The 27,732-nt window shown below is 41.9% G+C and overlaps 1 protein-coding gene across 1 annotated transcript; it reads right to left on the bottom strand.

Moving 5' to 3' along the window:
- Positions 1-88: 88 nt before the first annotated feature.
- On the bottom strand, positions 89-23,927 carry LOC124138659 (ester hydrolase C11orf54-like). The gene is made up of 9 exons (XM_048396244.1): positions 23,765-23,927; positions 15,006-15,104; positions 12,414-12,487; positions 9,589-9,690; positions 7,086-7,160; positions 4,627-4,713; positions 3,926-4,075; positions 1,789-1,902; positions 89-1,299 (listed from the first exon to the last, which is right to left on the bottom strand). The coding sequence occupies exons 1-9, from the start codon at positions 23,823-23,825 to the stop codon at positions 1,129-1,131; spliced, it is 933 nt and encodes a 310-aa protein (XP_048252201.1). The 5' UTR covers positions 23,826-23,927; the 3' UTR covers positions 89-1,128.
- Positions 23,928-27,732: the final 3,805 nt, after the last annotated feature.

The raw sequence follows: 27,732 nt of genomic DNA, 5'->3' as shown, positions 1-27,732 counted from the left end.
ATTTATGTTTGTGTAAATAACATTAATTCAAGAAAGTGTCAACTTCCGTTCTCACTTGTGAAAGACGAGAATGAAAAGCAAGAATATGAATGTGTAAAATATATTTAATTCAATAATGTATCAATCATTGGATACAAATCATAATACATTGATGACTACTTTAAAGTAGACATTTGACTTAATAATATAATATCACTGTAAGCTTGAGATGCCACTTGTCTGTAAATCACAAGAACATCAGAACAAGTTTTACAATGGGTTCTGGAGGCAGTTTCACTGTGACAAACAAATGTAATTCTGAGATTATCACATCAGAAATCAGACGGTAAATGTGGAATCTATAATATCTCCAGCAGTACACATATATTACCAAAATTGCTGTATCAATAACAAAATAATAAATTAAAGTATATTCTCACTGTATTTCTACATTTTGCAAGATTTCATAAACAGCAGTTCAACTAATATCCAGACTAGCCCTATTGAGGTGACTGCTTGTCGTGAGAGGTGACTTACGGGATTGGGTTGTCAGGCTCACTGATGATGCATGTCATCGACCCCAATTGCGTGGATCGATGGTCATGATGTAGATCACTGGATTGTCTTGATTATTTACAGACCGCCGTCATATAGCTGGAATATTGCTGAGTGCAGCGTTAAACAACAAACAAACAAACAAACAAACTAGCCCTATTGCTTCAGTGTGTCATTATGTGAATTATATTTTAACCTAGAAATGAAAAACCTCCCATTCTGTGATTCCTCTGCAAGTTCTCAAGAATAAATTCTGAAACATATTGTTCCATGGAATTGAAAAGCTATGTGAAAATAAAAAAAGATCAGAAAACCAGCGCAAATTACAAACTGCATGGATACAAATGAACTTTTTATCATCTTGTGTACATGGCATAATGCAACTGATTTGTACTATGAATTTACTTCAACACAATCACATTAATTTAATCTTCCAACCCAGATGAGTAATAGATTCGAGAATAAAAGAATCAGGCATTTGAATTAAGGACAAATATTTAAATTCTTAAACTCTATTGATAGCTAAACTGAAGGTCAATTACCCACTTCAACCTTCCCCCACTTAAAAATGTTTCATGACCTTGACTTGTGACCTCAGCGCCCCACTTTATGAGTTTCCTTTGGTTGGTCAATTCTATAGACGAACTCGGCCAATGAGAAGTAGGCTCTGTACTTGACCTCGTTGGGCGTGGTGTCATAATGGTAGTGACCTCCCTGACCATGTGTGCTGAAGCAGTGGAAGTGCTCTGTCCGAAGGTCAAGGTCCTTTAACATAAGAGGTCATTTTAAAAAAAGCCATGTTAGTCCAGATAAATGGCTCAATAATTCACAAAAGGATTGAAATAAACATAGTTCACAAAATTATTTAAAACATTGGCCGCAATCGACGATTCAATGATCATGTTGATGAATTTAAATTGTGATTTGTCAGTCAGCATCAACTTTGCGATGTAGGTAAGAAAACTGCTATCGATATCCATGCAAGCCCTTTTCTGCATATTGTATGTGTCATTTTCTAAAACTACTCTAGAAATCCGCTTGCTGCCTCACTTTCCAAATCACTGCGATGGCCATTAAACTTTCAGTGTGGCATAGATCAGATAAGACAAGAAAAGGGTCTTTACATCACACAAAATGACAAGATATCCATACACATGACACAGGCCGGCCAGCCAACTTGTATGGGTTTCACAAGACGGCAACAGGCCAATCAGATAACTAGATTCTTCAGCGATTAATAACAAAGAAGCTTACAGGGTCATGTGACACCAGCTCTCCCAGGCACACCAGAGGTGCATCCATCTCGAAAAATTTCAGCCAGTTGTTGACATCTTCGTCAGACTTGAGAGGAGTCTTGGAGAAGTCGGGCTGGAAGAGAACATCATCAAGTCTATATAGACACACACACCGAGATGCCAACCATTATGATTTGGTTGGAATCGTTATAATATTTTGATCCAAATTCTGCGAATATGATTAAGCGAAACATATGAATTTTTCAAAAAACATTGCCAGTAACTAGATTTTGACCTAGCTACAATCATTGTTATATAAACAAACAGTTAATAATCAATAATAATAATTTCTTTTTGCTTGTGATGGTGAGTGAGTGAGTGAGTGAGTGAGTGAGTGAGTGAGTGAGTGAGTTGGGTAACAGTATTCCAGTTATATCGTGGCGTGTCAGCTTAATGTGGGAGGAAAGCCCGAAGTGATGCAGGTCTCAGACGTTTACCACTTCGGTGAAACCCACGAGCACGGGTATGGTGCTGACAAACCGAGAAACATAATCGGGGCGAACCGGGATTCGAACCCACAATCATAGGTTTCTGGCGTGTCCAAGGGACGCAACTCTGCACAGCGAATCGCGGCACCTTAGACGACTGGGCCACCCGTGTCCCCTGCTTGTGATGGGAAGGATATGAGATGTTGGGGTGATAAATGTTATGCAAAAATGAGCCCTACTCTGCGCATGAACTTGACGTGAACCCTAGCAGTGGTAGAAACTACCATTTTTGGTCCACTAGTCCTTAAAATGATAACATATAGCAACACCCTTAAATATTGGCAAATTTCTACTAGTCCTTATGATAACTCAACTGTTGGGCAGTTTGGCAAGGACTACAGGACTAGTGCCAATTTCTAACGCTGCCTAGCATTGCCCGGTATTGAAGTACATGACGTTGTCTGCAAGGCTGTGGCACATGTTGCATGAACATACACAGGTAACCTGAGAGCTCATTGGTCAGACCCCTCACCATCTTCCCGAGGCTAGCGACTATCAAAGTCCAATTTCCACCCTTGCCGAACTAGGCTGGTATTATGGAGTTACATTTTGGCTGGACTAATGAGTCTATGCATAGTCCAATCAAAATCGTGCAACAAAATCGAAATCCGGTTCGTAAACTGTCGCGCATATTTCGGTCGATTGCAGGATTTGCAAGGCATATGTACCGCCAACTCGTTGTCAACAGATATTTTACAAATCTTTTTATGTTTGTAATCAAGGTGCTCACTTGATTTGATGCACTTTGCGATGTAAGACCTCTTTTATCACAATATAGATCTTGAGTTTAGATCAGATCGTCTTGACTGGGCGCCGCCATTTTATTTGAAGCAGATGCAAGTGATACGAGAGGTGGAATTTGAATGGTCCATAGGAGAGGCTTAGAAGGGACATAACTCGTAATAACCACTTGTGGCGCTACGATCGAGCCCAGGAATTCCAGCCTAGTTCGGCAAGGGTGGGAACTGGACTTTTAAAGTCAGTTAACTCTCTTGCCTCGGGAAGATGACCCCTCACTGGATCCCCTCTTGCTGGAATCCGGTCCTGACATGATTCATTGGTCAAACATACCAACTACACTTCTGAGAGACTGTGTGTATTCTTGTTGACGGAGTACCCTAGTACATACAAACACATGACCCACTGATGTTGCACTGTCAGTCAAAAACTCTATGTCGACGTTAGACAGACGCCCATTTAGCTACAGACAATAATAACGTACAAGCTCAACATGGTCGCTTTAATTTTACTATTCTAATTCTTGTAGAGAAATTAATGTGCAACAGACAGAAATCTGTGGTCCACGGTCAGGCAGTTACGCGTACAAGTGCCCCCCTCTCAGGTGCTCACTTTTACGTGTAACACGAGACCCGTGTCACGCACACGTTAGGTCCTATACTGTCAATGCCGAACATCATATCACTGTGCGGGTTTAACATGGTCGCTTTAATTTTATGATTCTTATTCTTGTAGACATTCATGTGCTACAGGCAGATATATGTACAAATGACCCTGGCAGTGATCTCAGGCAGACTGAGGCATGTCAGGGACTTGTCTCATGTACAAATTAAGTCCTCTACTGCTAATGCTGAATATGGTACCACTGACCATGATGTGAAGGTTGGCCTTCCCACTCTCTATCAGGAAAGTTCCACCCAGGGCGACAGGCTTGGTATTGTAGTGATCTGCCAGACTCGTCCTCAGACTGGTCATGAAGTTGTCCGGACCAGTCCTCCTGCTCGCAACCACTTCGATGACCTGGCAAACCATCACAGATGTGCTGATAATAAACCTACCAGAATGACACAATAGCCTACCACATGACCACTACTTATTTGAAATTGCAATCAAAGAATGCACTTAGTTTAATGACAAGTGGACATAGACTATAAGTATCATTCCAAACACCACCCACATGGAGCAGGGAGAGTGAATGAGTGAGTTGGGTTTAACGTCGCTTTTAACAGTATTACAGTTATATCGCAGCATGTCAGCTTAATGTGGGAGGAAAGCCCGAAGTGATGCAGGTCTCAGACATTTACCACTTCGGTGAAACCCACGAGCATGGGTATGGTGCTGACAAACCTAGAAACATAATCGGGACAAAACGGGATTCGAACCCACAATCATAGGTTTCTGGCGTGCCCAAGGGATGCAACTCTGCACAGTGAATCGCGGCGCCTTAGACAACTGGGTCATCTGTGCCCCCTTGAGAGAGAGAAGATGGGGGGGCGGGGAAGGCCCAAAACAAGTGTCCATTGACTATGAGTATCACTCCCAACACCACCCACAAGGAGCAGACAGTATACCTTCCCTGGTTTTCCTTCTGAGCACAGGAAGTTCCCCATGAGGCAGAAGTCTGTGGAGTTTACTTTCTCTAGAACACAGGCATCATTCTGGAACAAAACAAATCAGAGAGGAAGAGTGAGTGAATGTTGTTCCACTCACCAATGTTACAGCTACAGACCTGTAAATAATAAAACGCCACGTATAACAGTATCTCAGTTATATCACTGCATGTCATCTTGATGTAGAAGGTTTGTTTCAGTTTTTACTTCTTTGTTGTTTAAGACCACCCTCAGCAATATTCCAGCTATATGTCAGCGATCAGTAAATAATGGAGTCTTGACCAGGCAATCCAGTGATCGATATTGTGAACACAGATCCATGTCTTCGGGGCATGATGACACGTAATCAACAAGGTCTGACAATCAAACCCATTTGTTCGCCTCTTACAACAAGTTTAGGTTTCTGTGGACTAACCCAGGAAGAAGCCTAAAGAGATGCCCGTGTTGGACATTTACAACTTTGCTGAAGGAAATAATCATACAATTCAATCCAGTGGTCGACTGCAAGAGCAACTACCCACATGGGTGGGATGACCAACAATCAGCCAGGGTTCCGTTCTACATAGGGATCTTAGAGCTACGACTGCTGTAAGTCTGTGCTAAAGCATGGGAGTTTTCATCTGCAATCGCTTTGTGGAATGATGGTCTGATCACTCATGATTTGAAGCATGGGTACTAGAGACCTAGTCTGACCCACAACCTCACCAGGGGCCACTAACAGCAAGCATGGGGTACGAGAGACCTATTCTGAGCCACAATCTCACCAGGGGCCACTAACAGCAAGCATGGGTACTAGAGACCTTGTCTAACCCACAATCTCACCAGGGGCCACTAACAGCAAGCATGGGGTACGAGAGACCTATTCTGAGCCACAATCTCACCAGGGGCCACTAACAGCAAGCATGGGTACTAGAGACCTTGTCTAACCCACAATCTCACCAGGGGCCACTAACAGCAAGCATGGGGTACGAGAGACCTAGTCTGACCCACAATCTCACCAGGTACCACTAACAGCAAGCATGGGTACTAGAGACCTAGTCTGACCCACAACCTCACCAGGGGCCACTAACAGCAAGCATGGGTACTAGAGACCTAGTCTGACCCACAATCTCACCAGGGGCCACTAACAGCAAGCATGGGTACTAGAGACCTTGTCTGACCCACAATCTCACCAGGGGCCACTAACAGCAAGCATGGGTACTAGAGACCTAGTCTGACCCACAATCTCACCAGGGGCCACTAACAGCAAGCATGGGTACTAGAGACCTTGTCTGACCCACAATCTCACCAGGGGCCACTAACAGCAAGCATGGGTACTAGAGACCTTGTCTGACCCACAATCACACCAGGTACCACTAACAGCAAGCATGGGTACTAGAGACCTTGTCTGACCCACAACCTCACCAGGGGCCACTTACAGCAAGCATGGGTACTAGAGACCTAGTCTGACCCACAATCTCACCAGGGGCCACTAACAGCAAGCATGGGTACTAGAGACCTTGTCTGACCCACAACCTCACCAGGGGCCACTAACAGCAAGCATGGGGTACTAGAGACCTAGTCTGACCCACAACCTCACCAGGGGCCACTAACAGCAAGCGTGGGGTACTAGAGACCTAGACTGACCCACAATCTTACCAGGTACCACTAACAGCAAGCATGGGTACTAGAGACCTAGTCTGACTCACAATCTCACCAGGGGCCACTAACAGCAAGCATGGGTACTAGAGACCTTGTCCGACCCACAATCTCACCAGGGGCCACGAACAGCAAGCATGGGTACTAGAGACCTAGTCTGACCCACAATCTCACCAGGGGCCACTAACAGCGAGCATCGGTACTAGAGACCTAGTCTGACCCTGAAATCTCACCAGGTACCACTAACAGCAAGCATGGGTACTAGAGACCTTGTCTGACCCACAATCTCACCAGTGGCAGCTAACAGCAAGCATGGGGTACTAGAGACCTTGTCTGACCCACAAACTCACCAGGGGCCGCTAACAGCAAGCATGGGGTACTAGAGACCTAGTCTGACCCACAACCTCACCAGGGGCCACTAACAGCAAGCATGGGTACTAGAGACCTTGTCTGACCCACAATCTCACCAGGGACAGCTAACAGCAAGCATGGGTACTAGAGACCTAGTCTGACCCACAACCTCACCAGGGGCCACTAACAGCAAGCATGGGTACTAGAGACCTTGTCTGACCCACAATCTCACCAGGGACAGCTAACAGCAAGCATGGGTACTAGAGACCTAGTCTGACCCACAACCTCACCAGGGGCCGCTGACAGCAAGCATGGGTACTAGAGACCTAGTCTGACCCACAACCTCACCAGATGCCATGACTAGCAAGGTTCTTGTACAGCCTTCCAATGGTCATGAGATTAAATGTTAAGAAACTGTTCCTATGTCCTACCTCAGTCTTGGCAATGTAGGAGTTGTTGATGGCAGTCCCAGTGTCAGTCTCAGGAACCTTCACATTGCCAATCAGCTGCAAACACAAGGACAAACACAATGCTAAACCAATCATACATGTAATTAAAGACATGTCAGAGACACCAGTGCTTGTATCCATGGCACAAGATTTCAGCTTCATTAACACAGGGGGTTCAGAGAAGTAAACACATGCAGTAAACTGCAATCAAGGAAGTGAGGAGTGAGTGAGTTCAGTTTTACGCCGCTTTTAGCAATATTCCAGCAATATCACGGCGGGGGACACCAGAAATGGGCTTCACTTATTGTACCAATGTCGGGAATCGAACCCGGGTCTTTGGCGTGACGAGCGAACGCTTTAACCACTAGGCTACCCGACCGCCCCTAAGGAAGTGAGGAGAAAAGGTGAGGTGAGGTGAGGTGAAATTGGGTATAACGTCGCATTCAAGGTGAGGTGAGGTGAAATTGGGTATAACGTCGCATTCAAGGTGAGGTGAGGTGAAATGGGGTTTAACATCGCATTCAAGGTAAGGTGAGATGAAATGAGGTTTAACGTCTCATTCAAGGTGAGGTGAGGTCAAATGGGGTTTAACATCTCATTCAAGGTGAGGTGAGGTCAAATGGGGTTTAACGTATTCAAGGTGAGGTGAGGTGAAATGGGGTTTAACGTCGCATTTAAGGTGAGGTGAGGTGAAATGGGGTTTAACGTCGTATTCAAGGTGAGGTGAGGTGAAATTGTGTTTAACGTTGCATTCAAGATTATTGCACTCATATAGTGACGTGCATGCACGTGTGTGTGTGGCTGCTTGTATTAGTCTGAATTAATGCCGATTTATAGTGCTAGCTCACTGAAATACAATGCTGCAGTTTAACGTGAATACCCCACTCAGACACAGTATTCTGACTCCGGGCCCACCAGTCCTTGTTTTAGCCCCTTAATGCCGAGTGCAAGACAAGGTAACAACAAGTACCATATTTTAAAGTCTTTTGGTATGACGTGGCCGGGGATCGAACCCAGAACTTTCCGCTCTCCGGGCGGACGCTCTACCACTAGACCACGGAGGCAGTCAAAGAGGAGAAAAGGGATGGGATTTAACATTACGTTCAAGATTATCGTGTTCAAGATTACTGCATTTATATAGCAGCACATGCAGACATTTGTGTGCTTGTACTAGTCCGGACTATTGATGTTTGCATAGTGTTAGCCTACTGTAATTCCAGTTCAATATGGATACTATAAGATACTATAATATGGATATATATCAGATATATAAAAATATCAGACATATACTGACTCATTGTTTTATCTCTTAATGTCAAGCGCCAGGCAAGGTAACAACAAGTACCATATGTAGATGCTCTATCCACTAGGAAGATCAATGAGGGTAACCCCTACAACATAATGGAGGAGTCCAAGTCTCACCTCACTGTTCACCCTACAACATAATGGAGGATTCCATGTCTCACCTTACCGTTCACCCCTACAACATAATTGAGGAGTCCATGTCTCACCTCACTGTTCACCTCAACAACATAATGGAGGAGTCCATGTCTCACCTCACTGTTCATCCTACAACACAATGGAGGAGTCCATGTCTCACCTCACTGTTCACCCAACAACATAATGGAGGAGTCCATGTCTCACCTCACTGTTCACCCCTACAACAGAATGGAGGAGTCCATGTCTCACCTCACTGTTCACCCAACAACATAATGGAGGAGTCCATGTCTCACCTCACTGTTCACCCAACAACATAATGGAGGTGTCCATGTCTCACCTCACTGTTCACCCCTACAACACAATGGAGGAATCCATGTCTCACCTCACTGTTCACCCAACAACAGAATGGAGGAGTCCATGTCTCACCTCACTGTTCACCCAACAACATAATGGACGAGTCCATGTCTCACCTCACTGTTCACCCAACAACAGAATGGAGGAGTCCATGTCTCACCTCACTGTTCACCCAACAACATAATGGACGAGTCCATGTCTCACCTCACTGTTCACCCAACAACAGAATGGAGGAGTCCATGTCTCACCTCACTGTTCACCCAACAACATAATGGACGAGTCCATGTCTCACCTCACTGTTCACCCAACAACATAATGGAGGTGTCCATGTCTCACCTCACTGTTCACCCAACAACATAATGGAGGAGTCCATGTCTCACCTCACTGTTCACCCAACAACATAATGGAGGAGTCCATGTCTCACCTCACTGTTCACCCAACAACATAATGGACGAGTCCATGTCTCACCTCACTGTTCACCCCTACAACACAATGGATGAGTCCATGTCTCACCTCACTGTTCACCCCTACAACACAATGGAGGAGTCCATGTCTCACCTCACTGTTCACCCAACAACATAATGGAGGAGTCCATGTCTCACCTCACTGTTCACCCAACAACACAATGGATGAGTCCATGTCTCACCTCACTGTTCACCCCTACAACACAATGGAGGAGTCCATGTCTCACCTCACTGTTCACCCCTACAACATGACATGGACCGGCACCAGCTCCAATGATGAAGGCACCTGGCAGGTTGACCAGCTTGGAAATCAAGGGGAAGTTAAACACCTGCAATACAACGGGAGAATTAACCGACACATCATGCTGACACATCAAATTGACATAACACACCAACACATCACATTGACACACCATGCTGACCCAACATGCCGACACATCAGGGTGACATAACACACCAACACATCACACTGACACACCATGCTGACCCAACATGCCGACACATCAAAGTGACATAACACACCAACACATCACATTGACACACCACGCTGACCCAACATGCCGACACATCAAAGTGACATAACACACCAACACATCACATTGACACACCACGCTGACCCAACATGCCGACACATCAAAGTGACATAACACACCAACACATCACATTGACACACCATGCTTACCCAACATGCCGACACATCAAAGTGACATAACACACCAACACATCACATTGACACACCATGCTGACCCAACATGCCGACACATCAAAGTGACATAACACACCAACACATCACATTGACACCCCATGCTGACCCAACATGCCGACACATCAGGGTGACATAACACACCAACACATCACACTGACACACCACGCTGACCCAACATGCCAACACATCAAAGTGACATAACACACCAACACATCACATTGACACACCATGCTGACCCAACATGCCGACACATCAAAGTGACATAACACACCAACACATCACATTGACACACCATGCTGACCCAACATGCCGACACATCAAAGTGACATAACACACCAACACATCACATTGACACCCCATGCTGACCCAACATGCCGACACATCAGGGTGACATAACACACCAACACATCACATTGACACACCATGCTGACCCAACATGCCGACACATCAAAGTGACATAACACACCAACACATCACATTGACACCCCATGCTGACCCAACATGCCGACACATCAAAGTGACATAACACACCAACACATCACATTGACACACCATGCTGACCCAACATGCCGACACATCAAAGTGACATAACACACCAACACATCACATTGACACACCATGCTGACCCAACATGCTGACACATCAAAGTGACATAACACACCAACACATCACATTGACACACCATGCTGACCCAACATGCCGACACATCAGGGTGACATAACACACCAACACATCACATTGACACCCCATGCTGACCCAACATGCCGACACATCAAAGTGACATAACACACCAACACATCACATTGACACACCATGCTGACCCAACATGCCGACACATCAAAGTGACATAACACACCAACACATCACACTGACACACCACGCTGACCCAACATGCCGACACATCAAAGTGACATAACACACCAACACATCACACTGACACACCACGCTGACCCAACATGCTGACACATCAAAGTGACATAACACACCAACACATCACATTGACACCCCACGCTGACCCAACATGCCGACACATCAAAGTGACATAACACACCAACACATCACATTGACACCCCACGCTGACCCAACATGCCGACACATCAAAGTGACATAACACACCAACACATCACATTGACACCCCACGCTGACCCAACATGCTGACACATCAAAGTGACATAACACACCAACACATCACATTGACACCCCATGCTGACCCAACATGCCGACACATCAGCCAATACAACAAGGTTATGAAGCTCTGTAAGGCATCTCAAAAAGGGGGTACTAATACCAGTACTGAGTGAGTGAGTGGATGTGAGTGAGTGAGTGGGAGTGAGTGAGTGTGAGTGAGTGAGTGAGTGAGTGAGTGAGTGAGTGAGTAAGTGAGTGAGTGAGTGAGAGAGTGAGTGAGAGTGAGTGAGTCAGTCAGTCAGTGAGTGAGTCAGTGAGTGAGTGAATGGGAGTGAGAGAGTGGGAGTGAGAGAGTGAGTGGGTGGATGTGAGTGAGTGGATGGGTGAGTGAGTGAGTGAGTGAGTGAGTGAGTGAGTGAGTGAGTGAGTGGGAGTGAGTGGGAGTGAGTGAGTGAGTGGGAGTGAGTGAGTGAATGGGAGTGAGTGAATGGGAGTGAGTGAGTGAGTGAGTGAGTGAGTGAGTGAGTGAGTGAGTGCAACCTTCAGTGCAAGGTTCCTACAACTTGATGGCTCATACATAGTTGCTCTCATCAAACATGAAGACATGGTTCAGAATTACTTGTATTTCAGTATTTATAAAATCTTACACGCAGAGTTTCCCTGATGCTGGATGGGCACACTTAGAAAACATACCTTTTAAACAACAGATCTTGTGACGGTGTATATAATATGAAACCTGGGATACAAAATTTACAGCAACAGGAATGTGTACAAACATGTGAAATTAATACACAAACACACTTAAAGCATGTTATTAGTCATGAAATAACCCGGGAATTCAGAAATTGAATGGGTTGTTAAAATTCTAAATGAAAAGGACGAAGGCAAACTTTCTTGATTATCTAACCCATGTTGAAACGACATTCGAGAAACATCGCTTGAAGGACGGTCCGGTACCCGTAGATTGGATTTTTGGAAGTCTGCTACGACTACAGCCATTATTGTTATAAACATGATAAATGATCGATAAAATTAATATTTTTCACCAATGCCATTATTAAAATAATTTATGCATGTTACTTTTTCCGATAAGCTTTTAAAAGTTCAAGGTTTATCGTTCTTCATATACTCAATGATCTTTACATATAACAATATAATCCACAGATGGCGCCCTTGAAAAAATGACATGCCGGTTTGTATCACATATGACCTACTGACCTTGTCCCTCTGAGCTAGAGGCAGGAGATAGGGAGGTCCGCCCACATCGGCCAGTCTCGGACTCCCACATATACCTGGTAGACAGACAACATCATCATTATCTAGCAATGCTTCATCACATCCAAAGGATAATTTATATAATTTTCAGGATAAATTTCATTTTTAAATTTTTTACATATTTCAAATGAGTTTTTTCGTACTGCTAAACACACTACTTCAGAATTTTGTGTTGTGACTGCTGTGTTGAAATATATTTGGCGGTTTGTTCCCACTTTGCCAGTCAGCTGAATGTTGTTTTAGTCACGGATTAGTGGTGAGCTGACGAAAGTCTGTTTCAACTCTACTCACTGGCAAACTCTGATCACTCAGCCACTGGATCGTACTATGATCATAACAGAACAATGTTAAATAAATTTGATTTTAAAGAGTGAACGATGTCCAACCCTAATGAAATATTTGGTATCACTGACAACACTGATCATTGCAAAATGACAAACGCACAGGTTAAGATAGGATTTATTCAAAATTCTCGTGGTAGTAGGCATTTAATATATTCTGGTTCTAAGTGTAGGGGGCGGTCAGGTAGCCTAGTGGTTAAAGCGTTCGCTCATCACGCCGAAGACTCGGGTTTGATTCCCGACATGGGTACAATGTGTGAAGCCAATTTCTGGTGTTCCCCGCCGTGATATTGCTGGAATATTGCTAAAAGCGGCGTAAAACCATACTCACTCACTCACTCTAAGTGTAGACTTTACACTACGAAAGGTACCAGAATTCACTGGAAGAGTTGTCTGGCAAACCCTGGGGAACCTTGCTGACTACAAGACAGAACAGTGGACCGAACAGGGCGAGCGTTCCACGTGGAACCACTTCAACACCCAAGGGCCACGTTCGACCAACCACGTAGAGGGATGGCATTTCCAAATTGTGAAAATGTCAGCAAGCCATCCCAACATGTATAAATTCATTGACTTGAAGTGAGCTGAGGTATAATGGGGTTTAACATTGCGTCCAAGATTATGGCACATATATAGCGACGTACATGCACGTGTGTATGTGTGTGTGTGTGTGTGTGTGTGTGGCTGCTCTCCGGGCAGACGTTCTACCACTAGACCACGGAGGCGGTCACATTGACGTGATAAAGAAAGAACAATCCAATGTTGAATTTACACTGCGCCAGTTACAGGCGACCAACCCAGAATGAAAATGTATTATGCCTGAATGTCCTGAAGACCTATCTGCTGCAGGCAACATATTCTGCCATTGAATATAGAGATGCTCTTTCCCATCTTGTTGGTGTGCCAGCATAAAATATGTCTGTATATGCTATGCTGATATGAATAATACATAAATTTTGTGATGTACATATTGATTACCTGGCTACTGTATTTGTGAATAAAATATGAATACAGAATGATATGAATGTCATTTTATAATAAAATATTAAATAATTGCTTGAATTAATAATGAAATATAATACATCACCAGAATAATGCTATGTGAATAAAAACAGCACTATGATATTATTCTATAGTTTTGGCTGGCTATAGACTATAGGCTACAGACCAAAACAGACTATTACCCAATCCCCTAATGTATAAGGAATTATCATGGCTGAGTGATTTCTACAACTGAAGACCGCCTCCGTGGTCTTGTGGTAGAGCGTCTGCCCAGAGAGCGGAAGGTCCGGGGTTCGATCCCCGGCCGCATCATACCATAAGACGTTAAAAGATGGTACTTGTTGTTACCCTGTCTGGCTTTCGCCATTAAGGGGCTAAAACAAGGACTGGTCGGCTCGGAGTATACTGGTATACTGTCTGAGTGGGGTATTCATGTTAATCTGCGGCATGGTATCTCAGTGGGCTAGCACTATAAATCGGCATCAGTCCGGACTAGTACAAGCAGCCACACACACACATGTGCATGCACGTTGCTATATAAGTGCAATAATCTTGGACATGACGTTAAACCCCATTTAACCTCACCTCTATATCTGAACAATAGCAACTGGCAAAGTGGGAACCCCTATTTTTGACAAATTGAAAATTTGAATTTCATCTAGTCTTCATATTCCCCACATACTACTTGGATCAGGGGAACACAACATAAGTTATGTTTATGCTTTTCAATTGCCATATTAAAAAAAATAAAAAATTCATAGTTTTGAACTGTGTGTTTTAAAGGGAAAAATCAAGAGCAAAGGTGTTTTATACTTTTTTTAAGAAATGTCGGTCGAGTAAGCTAAACATAAACTGTATGTGCTTATCTGTAAAGTCAAAACAGGAAGAAAAGAAAATGTGCCCCATTTTGTCAATTTATTTCACACTTTTGAAATTATAGATCAGAACATTTGTAAACCAAGAAATTAAACACAACTTCCAACAATGCTATGAGTTATTATTTATGAACTAATTCTAATACATAAATAGTTTTCTATTTTAACATATGCAAGATATTGCATTTGTGTTGCCTATTATACATGTGATTGAAAAAATAGATCTCCTGCTGTTCTAACTGTTGCTAATCACATGACACAGGACACAATATTCCTACAGAATGGCCCACATTCAGTTTTATACCAGTTCCCAGTACCTTTGGCTGACAACAGGAAGGGTTCCTGTGTGAGGTCCGGACAGTCCACGACATTCACTGTGACATTCTCAAAGTTCTTGGCCAGTCCTTCTTGCAACACTGAAAATAACATAATCACATGGATGGATGGATTGATGGATGGATGGATGGATGGATGGATGGATGGACATGGATGGATGGATGGATGGATGATGGATGGATGGATTGACATGGATGATGGATGGATGGATGGATGGATGGATGGATGGATGGATGATGGATGGATGGATTGACATGGATGATGGATGGATGGATGGATGGATTGAGATGGACTGACTGACTGACTGACTGACTGACTGACTGGGGTTTAACACCACTTTGAACAGTTGTCCAGTTATATCATGGCATGTCAGCTTAATGTGGGAGGAAAGCCTGAAAAGTGAAATTATGTAGTTCTCACACGTTTACACAAGCATGGGTATGCTGCTGGCAAACCTAGAAACATAATCAGAATCGAATCCTTGATCATAGGTTCCTGACATGGTCAAGGGAGGCAACTCTGCACAGCGAATTGGATTGCCTTAGACGACTGGGTCATCCATGACCCCTATATGCATTATTTGACATATCATTGAGCCTCCATATATTCTGGTTTATCACCCTAAACTGGCTTCCACAGGAGATACTGTTTGAGTGAGATCAAGAGAACTCCAACATTGTCCAAGGAGATATCACTACCATATAATTACATCACAATGCTTTGCAGACTATTGTGACATCACTGGTTACCATGACGTCACAATCATATGACATCACTTAAAATAAGATAAGATATCTTATCAGCTTTTGAAAGGCAGCAGATCACTTAGATTACATGTCACAGACTCACTTGTCATACTGAACTAAAGACAAAGTTTTAGTTTTATGTATAGGAGAATGTCCGAAAAATAATCGCGAGATTGAGGACTTTCTCCTACTTAAAACAAAGTTTGATCAAGTGAATGCCTCGAACTAATCTTCAAGTGATTTTCACTATACTATGTTATACTATAGGAGGGTGACCGCTCTTGTTTAACTATGGGAGGGGAACCTTTCAAGGAAAACTATGGGACGATTTAGTACCCATACTCAAGCTATTGGAGTGTCAGCAAAATGATTGCGTCTATCCAACTGTCATTAAAGTTCACGTAACTTTGTTTTAAATTGAAATAATGTGTGAAACCCACCGATATTTTGTTGGGATAATTCCATACCCTGCAAAAAGAATCCTCACTCACTGACCATCAGTCAAGGTTCCAAATAATCTTTTAAGCCACTGCATATTTAATGTTATCATTCACTTTGGGCAAGGATAGTTTTCTGTGGGTATTCAACATAGTCTTACTCCCTTGGGTCCAGAGAGTATATTGGGTATTTTTAAACCAATGTGTGAACCCTTTTTTTAAAAAGTCAACTTAAAACTGTTTCTAATTTGCATCTGTTAGTGTGATGTCCCAAGCATCTCACGTATTGCATAAGCTCATAACAGTGATGCATGTCTAGGTTATAATGTGCCAGCTGTAGCACTTGTTGGCTCTATTCACAGCAGTAGAGTTCACATACCGTATTCGACATAATAAGCGCCCAGGGGCGCTCTCGAAATTAGAAATAGGTGGCTCTTATTAGAATATTATACGCAAATAAATAAGTCTTGTGTACATTGATCAATCAGAAGGGGTGCTAATTGGCATTGTTCACTAGCCAATATATTGGCAAATGTTGCCGTGGGCGCTTATTAGACTGAGGCGCTTATTACGTCGAATACTGTATATACATGATGCCTGCATTTGATCAGGTACAAGCTGAAAAGGCTACTTTGGTTAATTATATGCACAGTGTAGGGCTGGGACGAGTCCAAATTTACTAACCGGGTACTCACCTCCCTATTACCCGACCCTACTCGGGTACCCATTATAGGTCTCAAGAGATACAAAATGTCCGATTAGGAAATTTATTTTACCACAGCACTTGCAAAACGTATTTAGATACATGTATTTAATGATCTGGTCATGCATACACTGAAGTTGACTTCAGTTATGTCTTTATTCAACCATATGAAAAGTCAGAAGGAATGGGTGCATAGTCAGAAAGAAATGCAAACATTAGTGACTCGTAGTGTAACCATAGAGTTCTAGATAATTTTTGTCATTAAACTACATATCACACGACTAACCACGGGCCCGGGTAGTCCTGTGGGTACCCGGGTCCTACTCAGTACCTACCCGACCAAGTTACCCGTCCCAGCCCTAGCACAGTGTTATTTAGCTGAGAGACACAATGGCGACCCCATTGCGTTGCTCATCTATGTAAGGTTTATAGCAGAGAAATTGTTTGTTGTTTAGCATTACTCTCAGCAATATTCCAAATATATGATGGCGTTTGGACCAGACAATCCAGTGATTGAAATTGTGAGCAACGACCCGCACCGCCGGGGTAAGATGACAAGCAAACAATGAAGTCCCTAAGCCATAACCACCCGATCAAATTGGTTGACCAGCAGAGGTATCAATTCATACCACCGCATAACAGCAGTGTTTATAATACCCTCCTGCCCAACAGTCCAAGACAGTCTATGTTGCTGACAGACGGTCAGTTTTGAAAACTTGCATGCCTGACGGTCGGGAGTGAAAGGGAAACAACTCTCCAACACTTTCAACTCTCAGCCATTTTAATTTGCCCACATAATCGCCAGATGCCACTTAGCATCAGCGACCCAATAAAATTAGTTTTCGACCAATCCTCGCGTTTGATTGGATGATGGTTACATTAACCTTTCACCTTGTAAATTCGTCTGCGTGTGTAAATGTGTATGTACAATTATGAGTTTAGTATAGATCTACAGTAAATACGTGTATGTAATATTTTTGCTAAATCAAATACTCAAAACAGCAACAACCCTTATTTTTCAGGCAAATTGCATGTAATACAACAATTACTACACCCTTCTTCATCCATGTTTCATGGTATAAACCCTACACATGTGTATTTGTCGTCATTCACTTGATGTTCATTAATGGCTTTATTACAGGTAGAATTAGGGGTAGAACTCAATAACGTTCACCCCTGCCTTGGACATCTTCCCGAGGCAAGAGAGTTAACTGACTTTAAAAGTCCAGTTTCCACCTTTGCCGAACTAGGCTGGAATTCCTGGGCTCGATAGTAGCGCCACCAGTGGCTATTACGAGTTATGTCCTTTCCATGCCTCTCCTATTGACCAATCAGATTCAACCTCTCGTATCACTTGCATTTGCTTCAAACAAAACGGTGGCGCCCAGTCATGACGATCTGATCGATATTCAAGATCTATATTGTGATAAAAAGAGTCTTACATCGCGAAGTGCATCAAATCACGTGATAGCCTTGATTAAAAACACGAAAAGATTTAGAAAACATCTGTTGACATCGTGTTAGCGGTGCACATGCTTTGCAAATCCTGCAGTCGACCGAAATCTGCATGACACTTTACGAACCGGATTTCGATTTCGGTGCGCGATTTTAATTGGACTATGCATAGACTTGTTAGTCCAGCCAAAATGTAACTCCATAATACCAGCCTAGTTCGGCAAGGGTGGAAACTGGACTTTTATAGTCAGTTAACTCACTTGCCTCGGGAAGATGGCCTTGGAGGGTGTCAAGGATATTTATATTTTATCATATAATGGGTAGGTTTCTCTGCAGGATAAAAGCCTATGGATAAAAACGATATCCGTTGGGGTCATATGCGGATAGAGATGCAAATATCAAAGGTCAAGTAGGGACTACTTTCACTTTTTACAAACAAACATGGCGTCGCCCTTGTCATTCGGCGATTGAGTCCGAATATTAACCATCGGGAATTTGGAGAAACTACTGGGATAATTGCTATCATTATCAAAAGAACAGTCTAATATACTGAAATCAGTGTCTAACTGTAACTTAGCTAAGACATTTTACAAGTTTTGGCAGCTTTGGAAACAAAAATTTCGAAACAATTTTGCGAGGGCACTAGTCCTAGCCAAGCGGGATCAGTAGCCATCTCTGTGCTTGTAGACCTCTCCGGCTTGGAACCTTTCCCACAAATAAAAATAGTTGTATTTGGCCGAAATATGTTTGAATTGTTACCTTGTTTCGTTTTGTCGCTGTGTGTACATCTGACAGCACTTCGTAACGTTATGACAGGACAGGCCGACTGTCAACAACGTCTGAATGTGGCTATGACGTCTCATAGACTAGGGTTAGAGTAGCTTACCTTTGACAAAGGGCAGTTACTCTACTGGACAGACCGATGTATTGCCGCGAGAGGCAAGTAAAAACAATTATTGTTTTGCGTATATGTTGCTTCGCCACTGTATAAGAAACAGATTTCAGTTGGAACTATATTGGCCACTGTCACTGTCAAACTGACACATCACTTACCCTGTGACGAAATAAATATTAATGCACGCATTCCAGGAAAACTTGCAATGTTTCGGTAATGTTTGTGAGAGAGGGAAAGCGATTTTCAAGCACAGAGTTAAAGAATGACATTATATGATAAAGAGGTTATCACGCTTGTGTGTTTGGGGATGGTAAATAGCCTGTATTAGGAATAAACACTATGTATTTAGCTCGCCAAGGATTGCTAAATACAATGTTTATTCCTAATGCAGGATATATACCATCCCCAAACACACTCGCGTGATAACCTCTATATAATTCTTTTTTATTTAAAGCCTCACTCAGCGCTATTCCAGCTATTTGAAGGCGGTTTGTAAATAATCGAGTCTGGACAAGACAATCCAGTGATTAACATCATGAGCATCGATCCATGCAATTGGGATTGATGACATGCATCAACCAAGTCAGCGAGTCTGATCACCCGATCCCGTTAGTCGCCTCTTACAACAAGCATGTTATGTAACATGCATGTGGCAGCACAGCAAGAGAGGAATGGTCAATTGAATTTCTGCCTATAAAACAATGCCTAACAGAAGAGAAAATACAAGTTAAATTGTAAATCATCATGTCTACAGAAAATTCATCTTTAATTACATATTTTTATTTACTATGTTTGCTATCACCTGTTCGTATATTACCTGAATTCTGTAAAGGGATACTATGTAGTTTTTTACTGTGCATAATATGATGTGTTGACCGATAGCTTCACCCTTTCAAGTCGTGAATGCATTAATCAACAATAAAACACATGTCAGTTTGGCTGCAGCATCTTATAGTATATCCTTTCTTATGATATCCTTCAATGGTCGCATCGAGCAGCGAGAACTGCACCAAACACAAGTCTAACCAGTCAAGATTATAGTCCTGAATAAGGACATTTTGAAACCAAAAAAAAAAAGCCCATCCATATTTCAATACTTTCAAACTAAGAGTGTTGTTTCCCCTTTAAAGGGGCACTGATCTAACGCAATTCCCCGACTGGTTGTTGCCTTTGTTATTGTTTTGAGTACCCAGATGATACGCAACGCTACTGAGTGAGTGAGTGAGTGAGTTGGGTTTAACGCCACTTTTAACAGTATTCCAGTTATATCACGGCGTGTCAGCTTAATGTGGGAGGAGAGCCCGAAGTGATGCAGGTCTCAGACGTTTACCACTTCGGTGAAACCCACGAGCACGAGTATGGTGCTGACAAACCTAGAAACATAATCGGGGCGAACCGGGATTCGAACCCACAATCATAGGTTTCTGGCGTGCCCAAGGGACGCGACTCTGCACAGCGAATCGCGGCGCCTTAGACGACTGGGCCACCCGTGCCCGCAACGCTACTGAGCGTGACCAGAGACTGGGCTACCGTCTGCAAGGACAGCTAAATAAACTTGGAGGCTGGAGGCAATATTTGTTTTACGCATTTTTGAACACTGATTGGTTAACTGTGATCTATAAAGATTTCGACAAAGGGTGCATGTTAATTAATTTCTTCAGCCTAAACAAACAGACAAAAAGAACGGCGGAGCTCATCGGATGTCGTCATTTGGAAATACTCAGATGGTTATAGTTTAATAATAAAAAAGTATCCATGCAGTGAAAGCATTTTCGGATTTCGGATTGCGTCGATAATACCATTTCTACTCCCTTGTTGTCATCCACGTTTTCTGGTATAACCCTACACTTGTGTATTTGTCGTCATTCACTTGATGCTCAGTTAATGAATTTATTACAGGTACAATTAGTGGTAGCACCACTTAGATTACCTGACAAAGGTTCCCATTTGGCATTTATTGTCTGGGGTAATTATTCAATCTAAATCCAGGTTTGAAGTGAGGTGAAATGTGTGTTATGTAATATGCACGTGGCAGCCCAGCAAGAGGTGAATGATCAGTTGATTTACTTTTTTTGTAAATCAACGGATCGTTCCTAGTCATCAAAGGATTAACAGAAAATACGTTGATTGATTAATCACTGTTATCTTGCACAGTGGATATGTCAAAAGTGAGTGTTTACATGTCTAGGTTTACTAAAACAAAGTGAATACACTCATATCATGGCGTGAAGTGCCGATGTAAAAACAACATACAGTCAAGTCTCGTTAATCCGACATCGTTGGTTGCACATGATTGTGTCGGATTAACGAGTATGTCGGATTAACGAAATTAAGTGATTTGTGATCGAAAATCGGACATGTTCACGATAGATAATAACCGTGTGTTTCCTCGTGTAAATGCAAGTGCTACTGTCTTAACAACTTGCTTCATCTACTTAAAATAGTCTGTCAGTGTTTTCTGTTTCTCACATTTTGAAAGCACATTTCTCAAAGTCCCCTGTTCGCTTGATGTCTAGGGCTGGTGGTTCTTCAGCATCAACATTGTCGAGGTGTAATTTCATTTGTTTCTTATAATAAAGCTTGAAATTCTTTATGATCCCGGCATCTAGTGTTAATTGTTAAAGTTAATCTCTGCAGCCGGTGCGTGTCAAAACATGGGGTTGTGTACTCGCGGGCAGATGACCACGGAGTACGCTGACCACTGTGTCGGATTTAACGAGACTGATTAATGAGTGATTTCGGTATTTCGTTGCAAATTAGGTGTGTCGGAGTCGGAGTGCGAGAATGTCGGATTAACGGGACTAAATAGCGCTGAATCAATCGGTTCCCATCATTTGTGTCGGATAAAGCCGAGTGTCGGATTAACGAGTGTCGGATTAACGAGACTTGACTGTACTTTGTTCAAAGGGTTAACTGATAATACGTTAATTGATTGCTCATTGTTATCTATCACTCAATGGATTTTTTAGGAACCGTGGACGATATGAAAATAGTTGTCACGTGGGCTTTCTCAGCCGACCCTTGAGACTTGACACCTATGTGAAACACCTGAAACAATCTAAGTGATCAGTTGAGAAATGAACACGGGTTATCTTTTAAAATATTTGATTGTTACAGAGACACGTGACATCGAATAAGTTTCTTTGTACAGCTGCAGACAAGTGGGATATTGTTCCTTTGTGTGGATATTCACGGATACACTCCTCGAACAAGGAAGCTGCCTCAAATTATATACATAAATTTGGTAGGTTGTAATTATGGTATTTGCATTTTGTTTTCCTTCATTTGCTGTAGCATTGAACCGATTCGTTCTTGTTCCTCTACGTCTTGGTTGGGAAATTCTTCAATGCGCGATAGACGTTGTTTCCACAAGTCTTTTCCTTTGTAGGCATGTATATATTACCGTTAATTTGTAAAATTTATAATTTATAATGCAATTTATAAAATGTGTAAATATTTCAGTCATTTTGACTGAAAAATCTGTCCACATTGACTAAAATTGATTAAGACGATCAAAAGGGCCTAAAAACTTCACAACAGATTATTATGTAGGATTAGAAGCCAAACAACATAGAAATGTACTTTTCAACGTAACATTTTCAGTCTCTTGGTGATGACATTAAACATCAAAATGTTTGGAATTCGTTATCATGATAATACAGATGGACATATTTTTCAGTCACTTTGTAAAATAACTGAATATTTAGGCGTTTAATAAATTTGAAAATGTTACACATTTTGAGAGTAAAAAATACACACACTATAAAAAAAGCAATGCTCAGGTGAAATATTTACTTAGTGTTGCAAGTCAAAATAGTGTAAACGAAAATCGCAAAATTACCAAGAATGTGACTTATCAAAACTTCGTAGCATTACCGTGCTACCCACAAAGATACCTAAATTTCCTTATTATCTCGAAAACTGTATTTCATTTTGTTGATCAATGTGACCATACGCCCTTATTACTACCCATAAAAGTGACTAATGTGCTTACGAATGGCGCAGCAGAGGTCGCGAACTAGTCTATATTTCTGCTATACATCCGGGTACTCACTGGGAAAAAACAATAACAAAGGCAACAACCAGTCCCGGGGAATTGCTTTAGATCAGTGCCCCTTTAAAGTTTAAAGTTACTAAGTTGACAATCCACCAATTTAATGTTATTTTCTGAGAACTAACATTAAACAGTACTATTCTTGTGTTAATCCTTTTGTTAGTCTAGAAAATTCTTTACTGGCAAAATTTAAACTGGTCTGGTAATTTTGCAGATGTTGTCTGACTTATACACTGATAACAGTTCTCGTTCTTAAACTTTTAAACAAGACGAGACAATTCTATATGGAAGTGGGTTATACCTGTAGATAAGGGCGGCGTGATATAATGCTTAGTGACCTTACCATCAATACTGGGTCAATACTCGTTCACTGGACAGCAATCCTACATTATATACTGACATGAATGACACCAGCCTATGTACATCGATCAGATAACAAAATAGATCTACCTCTTGCTGCTTCCCCCATGGGAGGCACGTGCATGGGGGCCTTCAGAACGGGAGTCGACATTGTAGTAGAGATGACGAGCAGAAATAACGTGCCTCACGCCTGTGAAATGTCCTAATTCTTCAGCTGTTCAACCTCGTGTCACGTATAAACATTAGAAGTCAAGGGAACTTACTCTCACTGCGCGATCCTTATTCAAAGAAGCGGTACTATAATATAAAAAAACCGACTACACAGACATCAACATGCAACCTTATCTCGATGAATGCCCAGTACAGAAAAACATGTACATTTCGCCAAGTGGTAGTGAAATCAGTTTGTGATCATTGCTCAGTTGTTGATGACTAGGAACACTATTAATATCATGCAGTTAACACAATGAAGAATTTATCAAGAAATCCCGTGTATATAACTATATGTCTCCTTCCCTAAAAGTAATATTTCAAAAATACCAATTACAAAGAAAGATTGTCTTGTATGTACAAACAATTTACCTATTTATTATATTTATTCCATTCATATGTGATTCCGGGGTAGAATAGGTCTTCAGCAACCCATGCTTGCCGTAAAAGGCGACTATGCTTGTCGTAAAAGGCGACTAACGGGATCGGGTGGTCAGGCTCGCTGACTTGGTTGATTCATGTCATCGATCCCAATTGCGTGGATCGATGCTCATGATATTAATCACTGGATTGTCTGGTCCAGACTCGATTATTTACAGACCGCCGTCCTATAGCTGGAATATTGCTGAGTGCGGCGTTAAACAACAAACCAACCAATCAACCATTCATATGTTACTATCTTTATAATAATAAACAGTCTAATACCTGCATCACTTCGGGCTTTCCTTCTACCTCAAGCTGACACGCCGTGATCTAACTGAAATACTGTTCAAAGCGGGGTAATCCCATCTCGCCCCCTTTGAATATCATGTAACAAAATGAACATTCCTTTTGTGGCCACGTTGTTTATTGTGCTATTATAATGTACGTATGTATGTAGGTTATAGAATATTGTCACCGTTTCGTGATGGAATCTCTGTGTAATAAAAATGCCTGTCACTATATATATCTGTTTGCCTAATGTGCTTGTCAGTGATATTATTGACCATGGGTAAGTTTGCAAAATGGAATGTTGCGGAAACCATTTTCTTTATAAGATCTATGTATTTATAGATGAAATACTTTATTTGTCTGAAAATATTAAATGTTATCGGTATTTGACATGATATTATATACCTATATCGTCACGGACAAAGGTGAAAGTACTGTCAGTATAATATTTGCTTCATGCTGATTGGCTAATTCCTTCCAATTGTTCCATTATGTTTACTGTTTACGAATGGCCCCCAACGTGATATCACGTGACCGCATTGTCGATGACGTAATCCATTTTTCATGACGTTGCTCGTGATGTTTTGTGACGTTATGAACAACAGAGTAACTGAGCTGCTGTCTCCAATTATGTGATCAGGAAACTTATTTTTTCTACATTTACTCAGACAAAAAGACTGTAGTAATATAAAGAATAAGCTACTCGCAACTAGCAATTACGGGTTATCTACCCCTCGTGAAATAATGTTGAAAGTTCCTCGCCATAACCTGACCGTATGCAGGACATAGTGGATGTTCTTGGACTCAGCGTGTGTGTCTGTTTGTAATAGTCGGCATTGAGGGGCTGAAACAAGGACTGGACGTCTGGGAGTCAGTATACTGTGTCTGAGTAGGGTAATCATGTTAAGCTGCGGCATGATATCTCAGTGGGCTAGCACTATAAAATCGGATTTGTCCTTGTTTTAGCCCCTTAATGCCGAGCACCAGACAGGGTAACAACAAGTACCATCTTTTACCGTCTTTTAGCATGATGCGCCCGGGAATCGAACCTCGGACCTTCCTCTTTCCGGGCAGACACTCTACCACTAGACCACGAAGGCGGCCCTGTGCAGTGGACGAAATAGACATTGTCCCGTATGCCCGAGGTTGACAGATTTCTTGATTCTTTTGTGGTGTCCCTCGCCGTGATATTGCTGGAATATTACTAAAAGCGGCGTAAAACCTCGCTCACTCACTCACTAACTCATCGTACACCGACAGCATAGAACATTGTTCATAAAGTTCATCATTGGATTGTCAGGGCCATTCGCGTATTTACAGGCATTATTGGACAAAAACGACATCTTGCTTACTGGACCCTCTCCAGAGATAGTGAGTGAGTATGGTTTTACGCCGCTTGTAGGATAAAATATGGTGAAAATATATAATGAATAAAATCGATCGTTTCATCAAACCAATGGAATCGTTTCCTTGCTATAATATATATTGGTGGACTGATCCATATAGAACTATAAACTTACCTGAAAGTTTATATTAACAAACAACATTCAATCACTTTTTTGATAATCTAAAAACTATTTGAGAACGGAATTTGGTAATACCTGGAGCATTCAAGAAAATAATGACAAATATTTTCACTTTCTGAACCACAATCACATGATTTACCTGAAAAAGATCAGATTTCATGGATGCCGCAGAAGCCTAATATGAAGAATATTTACTTTTCTGTACTTTTTTAACTGGAATACCGTTGCCTGAGACGTAATACAATACACATATAATCCTGAGATATACATCAAAATCCTGTAAATATGGACAATGTTAGTACGGAAACCCCGCTCTAACGACTAATCCTGTTAGGCAAGTCTACTGATGTACCAAGTTAATTACTCATTAACACATTTGGTCTGTTTGTTTGTTTATTGCTCAACGCTGCACTCAGCAATATTCCAGCTATAAGACGACCGCATGTAAATAATCAGGTTTTGACCTGAAATTCCAGTGATCGATGTTGTGAGCAACGATCCGGCGGGGTATGATGACACACTATCAACCGAGCCTGACCACCCGATCCATGTGGTCGCTTCTCACAACCAGCATAGATATCTGAGGACGTATTTCAACCCGGAATTAATGAGATACTTAGTAGCTTAGTGATTTAGAAATACGATATCGTCTAGATTAACGAGATTCGACAGTAGATATCTAAGCACACCCGCATTGTGACTGAAGAGAGTACCTCTGACGGGGGGACGCTTCCTCCCCAGACTTTACTCTCAGTGAATTATGTAATGGTCTTGTACCGACTTCGATTGAGGTCATTGTGACCCAGAATCCTTGACCCACTGACAGGTGGCCATTGTTCTCACGCGCTGTCTATTTCGGTTTCAAATTCATATAATGGCTTTTTTCTCCCCACGTACTTCTCCCATGTAGTTTTAATTTTCTTCGATTGTAAAAGAGCTAGTTTGTTTAATAAATGTAGAAATTTATAGTTTTTTTAATTATCATTTTTTATTCCGGAATCCCCGATACAAGCAAGGGTGAGTGAGTGAGTTTGAGCTTTGCGCCACATCGCGGCACTATTTAAGCCATATCGTGACGATACAAGAAAGGGAACAACTGCACCCAGGAGATGCAATCCTCTTTCGAGTATAAAAATAAAAACCATATGAATACAAATTCTGATTTTTTTCCACTTTTCATACATCCCGTACTTTCATTCTTTACAACTTAACAAGGTTCCATATGTAGAATATATAGCCAAACTGAAGTAAAAAGTACCACATACAGTTCAAGGTATTCAAGGACACTGTTGTCTTCAAACAATATATATGATGCCCCGTTTGTTTATACAGTCAAACACCGTTGTGTCGAAGATGGAGGGACCTAAGAAAATATTTTGAGTTATCCAGGTTCGACACAACCGAAATGATGAATAAAGAAGGAACACACATGGACCATGCTTTTACTTCGAGATAACTGTAAGTTCGACTCATCAAAGTTCGACACAAAGGTGTTTGACTGTAATCTGTTTTGTTCGTGTCTTTGAAAATAGATTTGTTTTTCAAAGATATATCTTTATTTTAGCTCTTGCTTAAACTGTTTCAAGGTTGTTGGGGTTTTTTTCAAATTAA

This window comes from Haliotis rufescens, unplaced genomic scaffold, assembly GCF_023055435.1.
Source record: "Haliotis rufescens isolate VD_foot unplaced genomic scaffold, xgHalRufe1.0.p SCAF_15, whole genome shotgun sequence".
Taxonomy (NCBI): Eukaryota; Metazoa; Mollusca; class Gastropoda; order Lepetellida; family Haliotidae; genus Haliotis; species Haliotis rufescens.
This window is presented reverse-complemented; position numbering and strand designations above follow the sequence as displayed.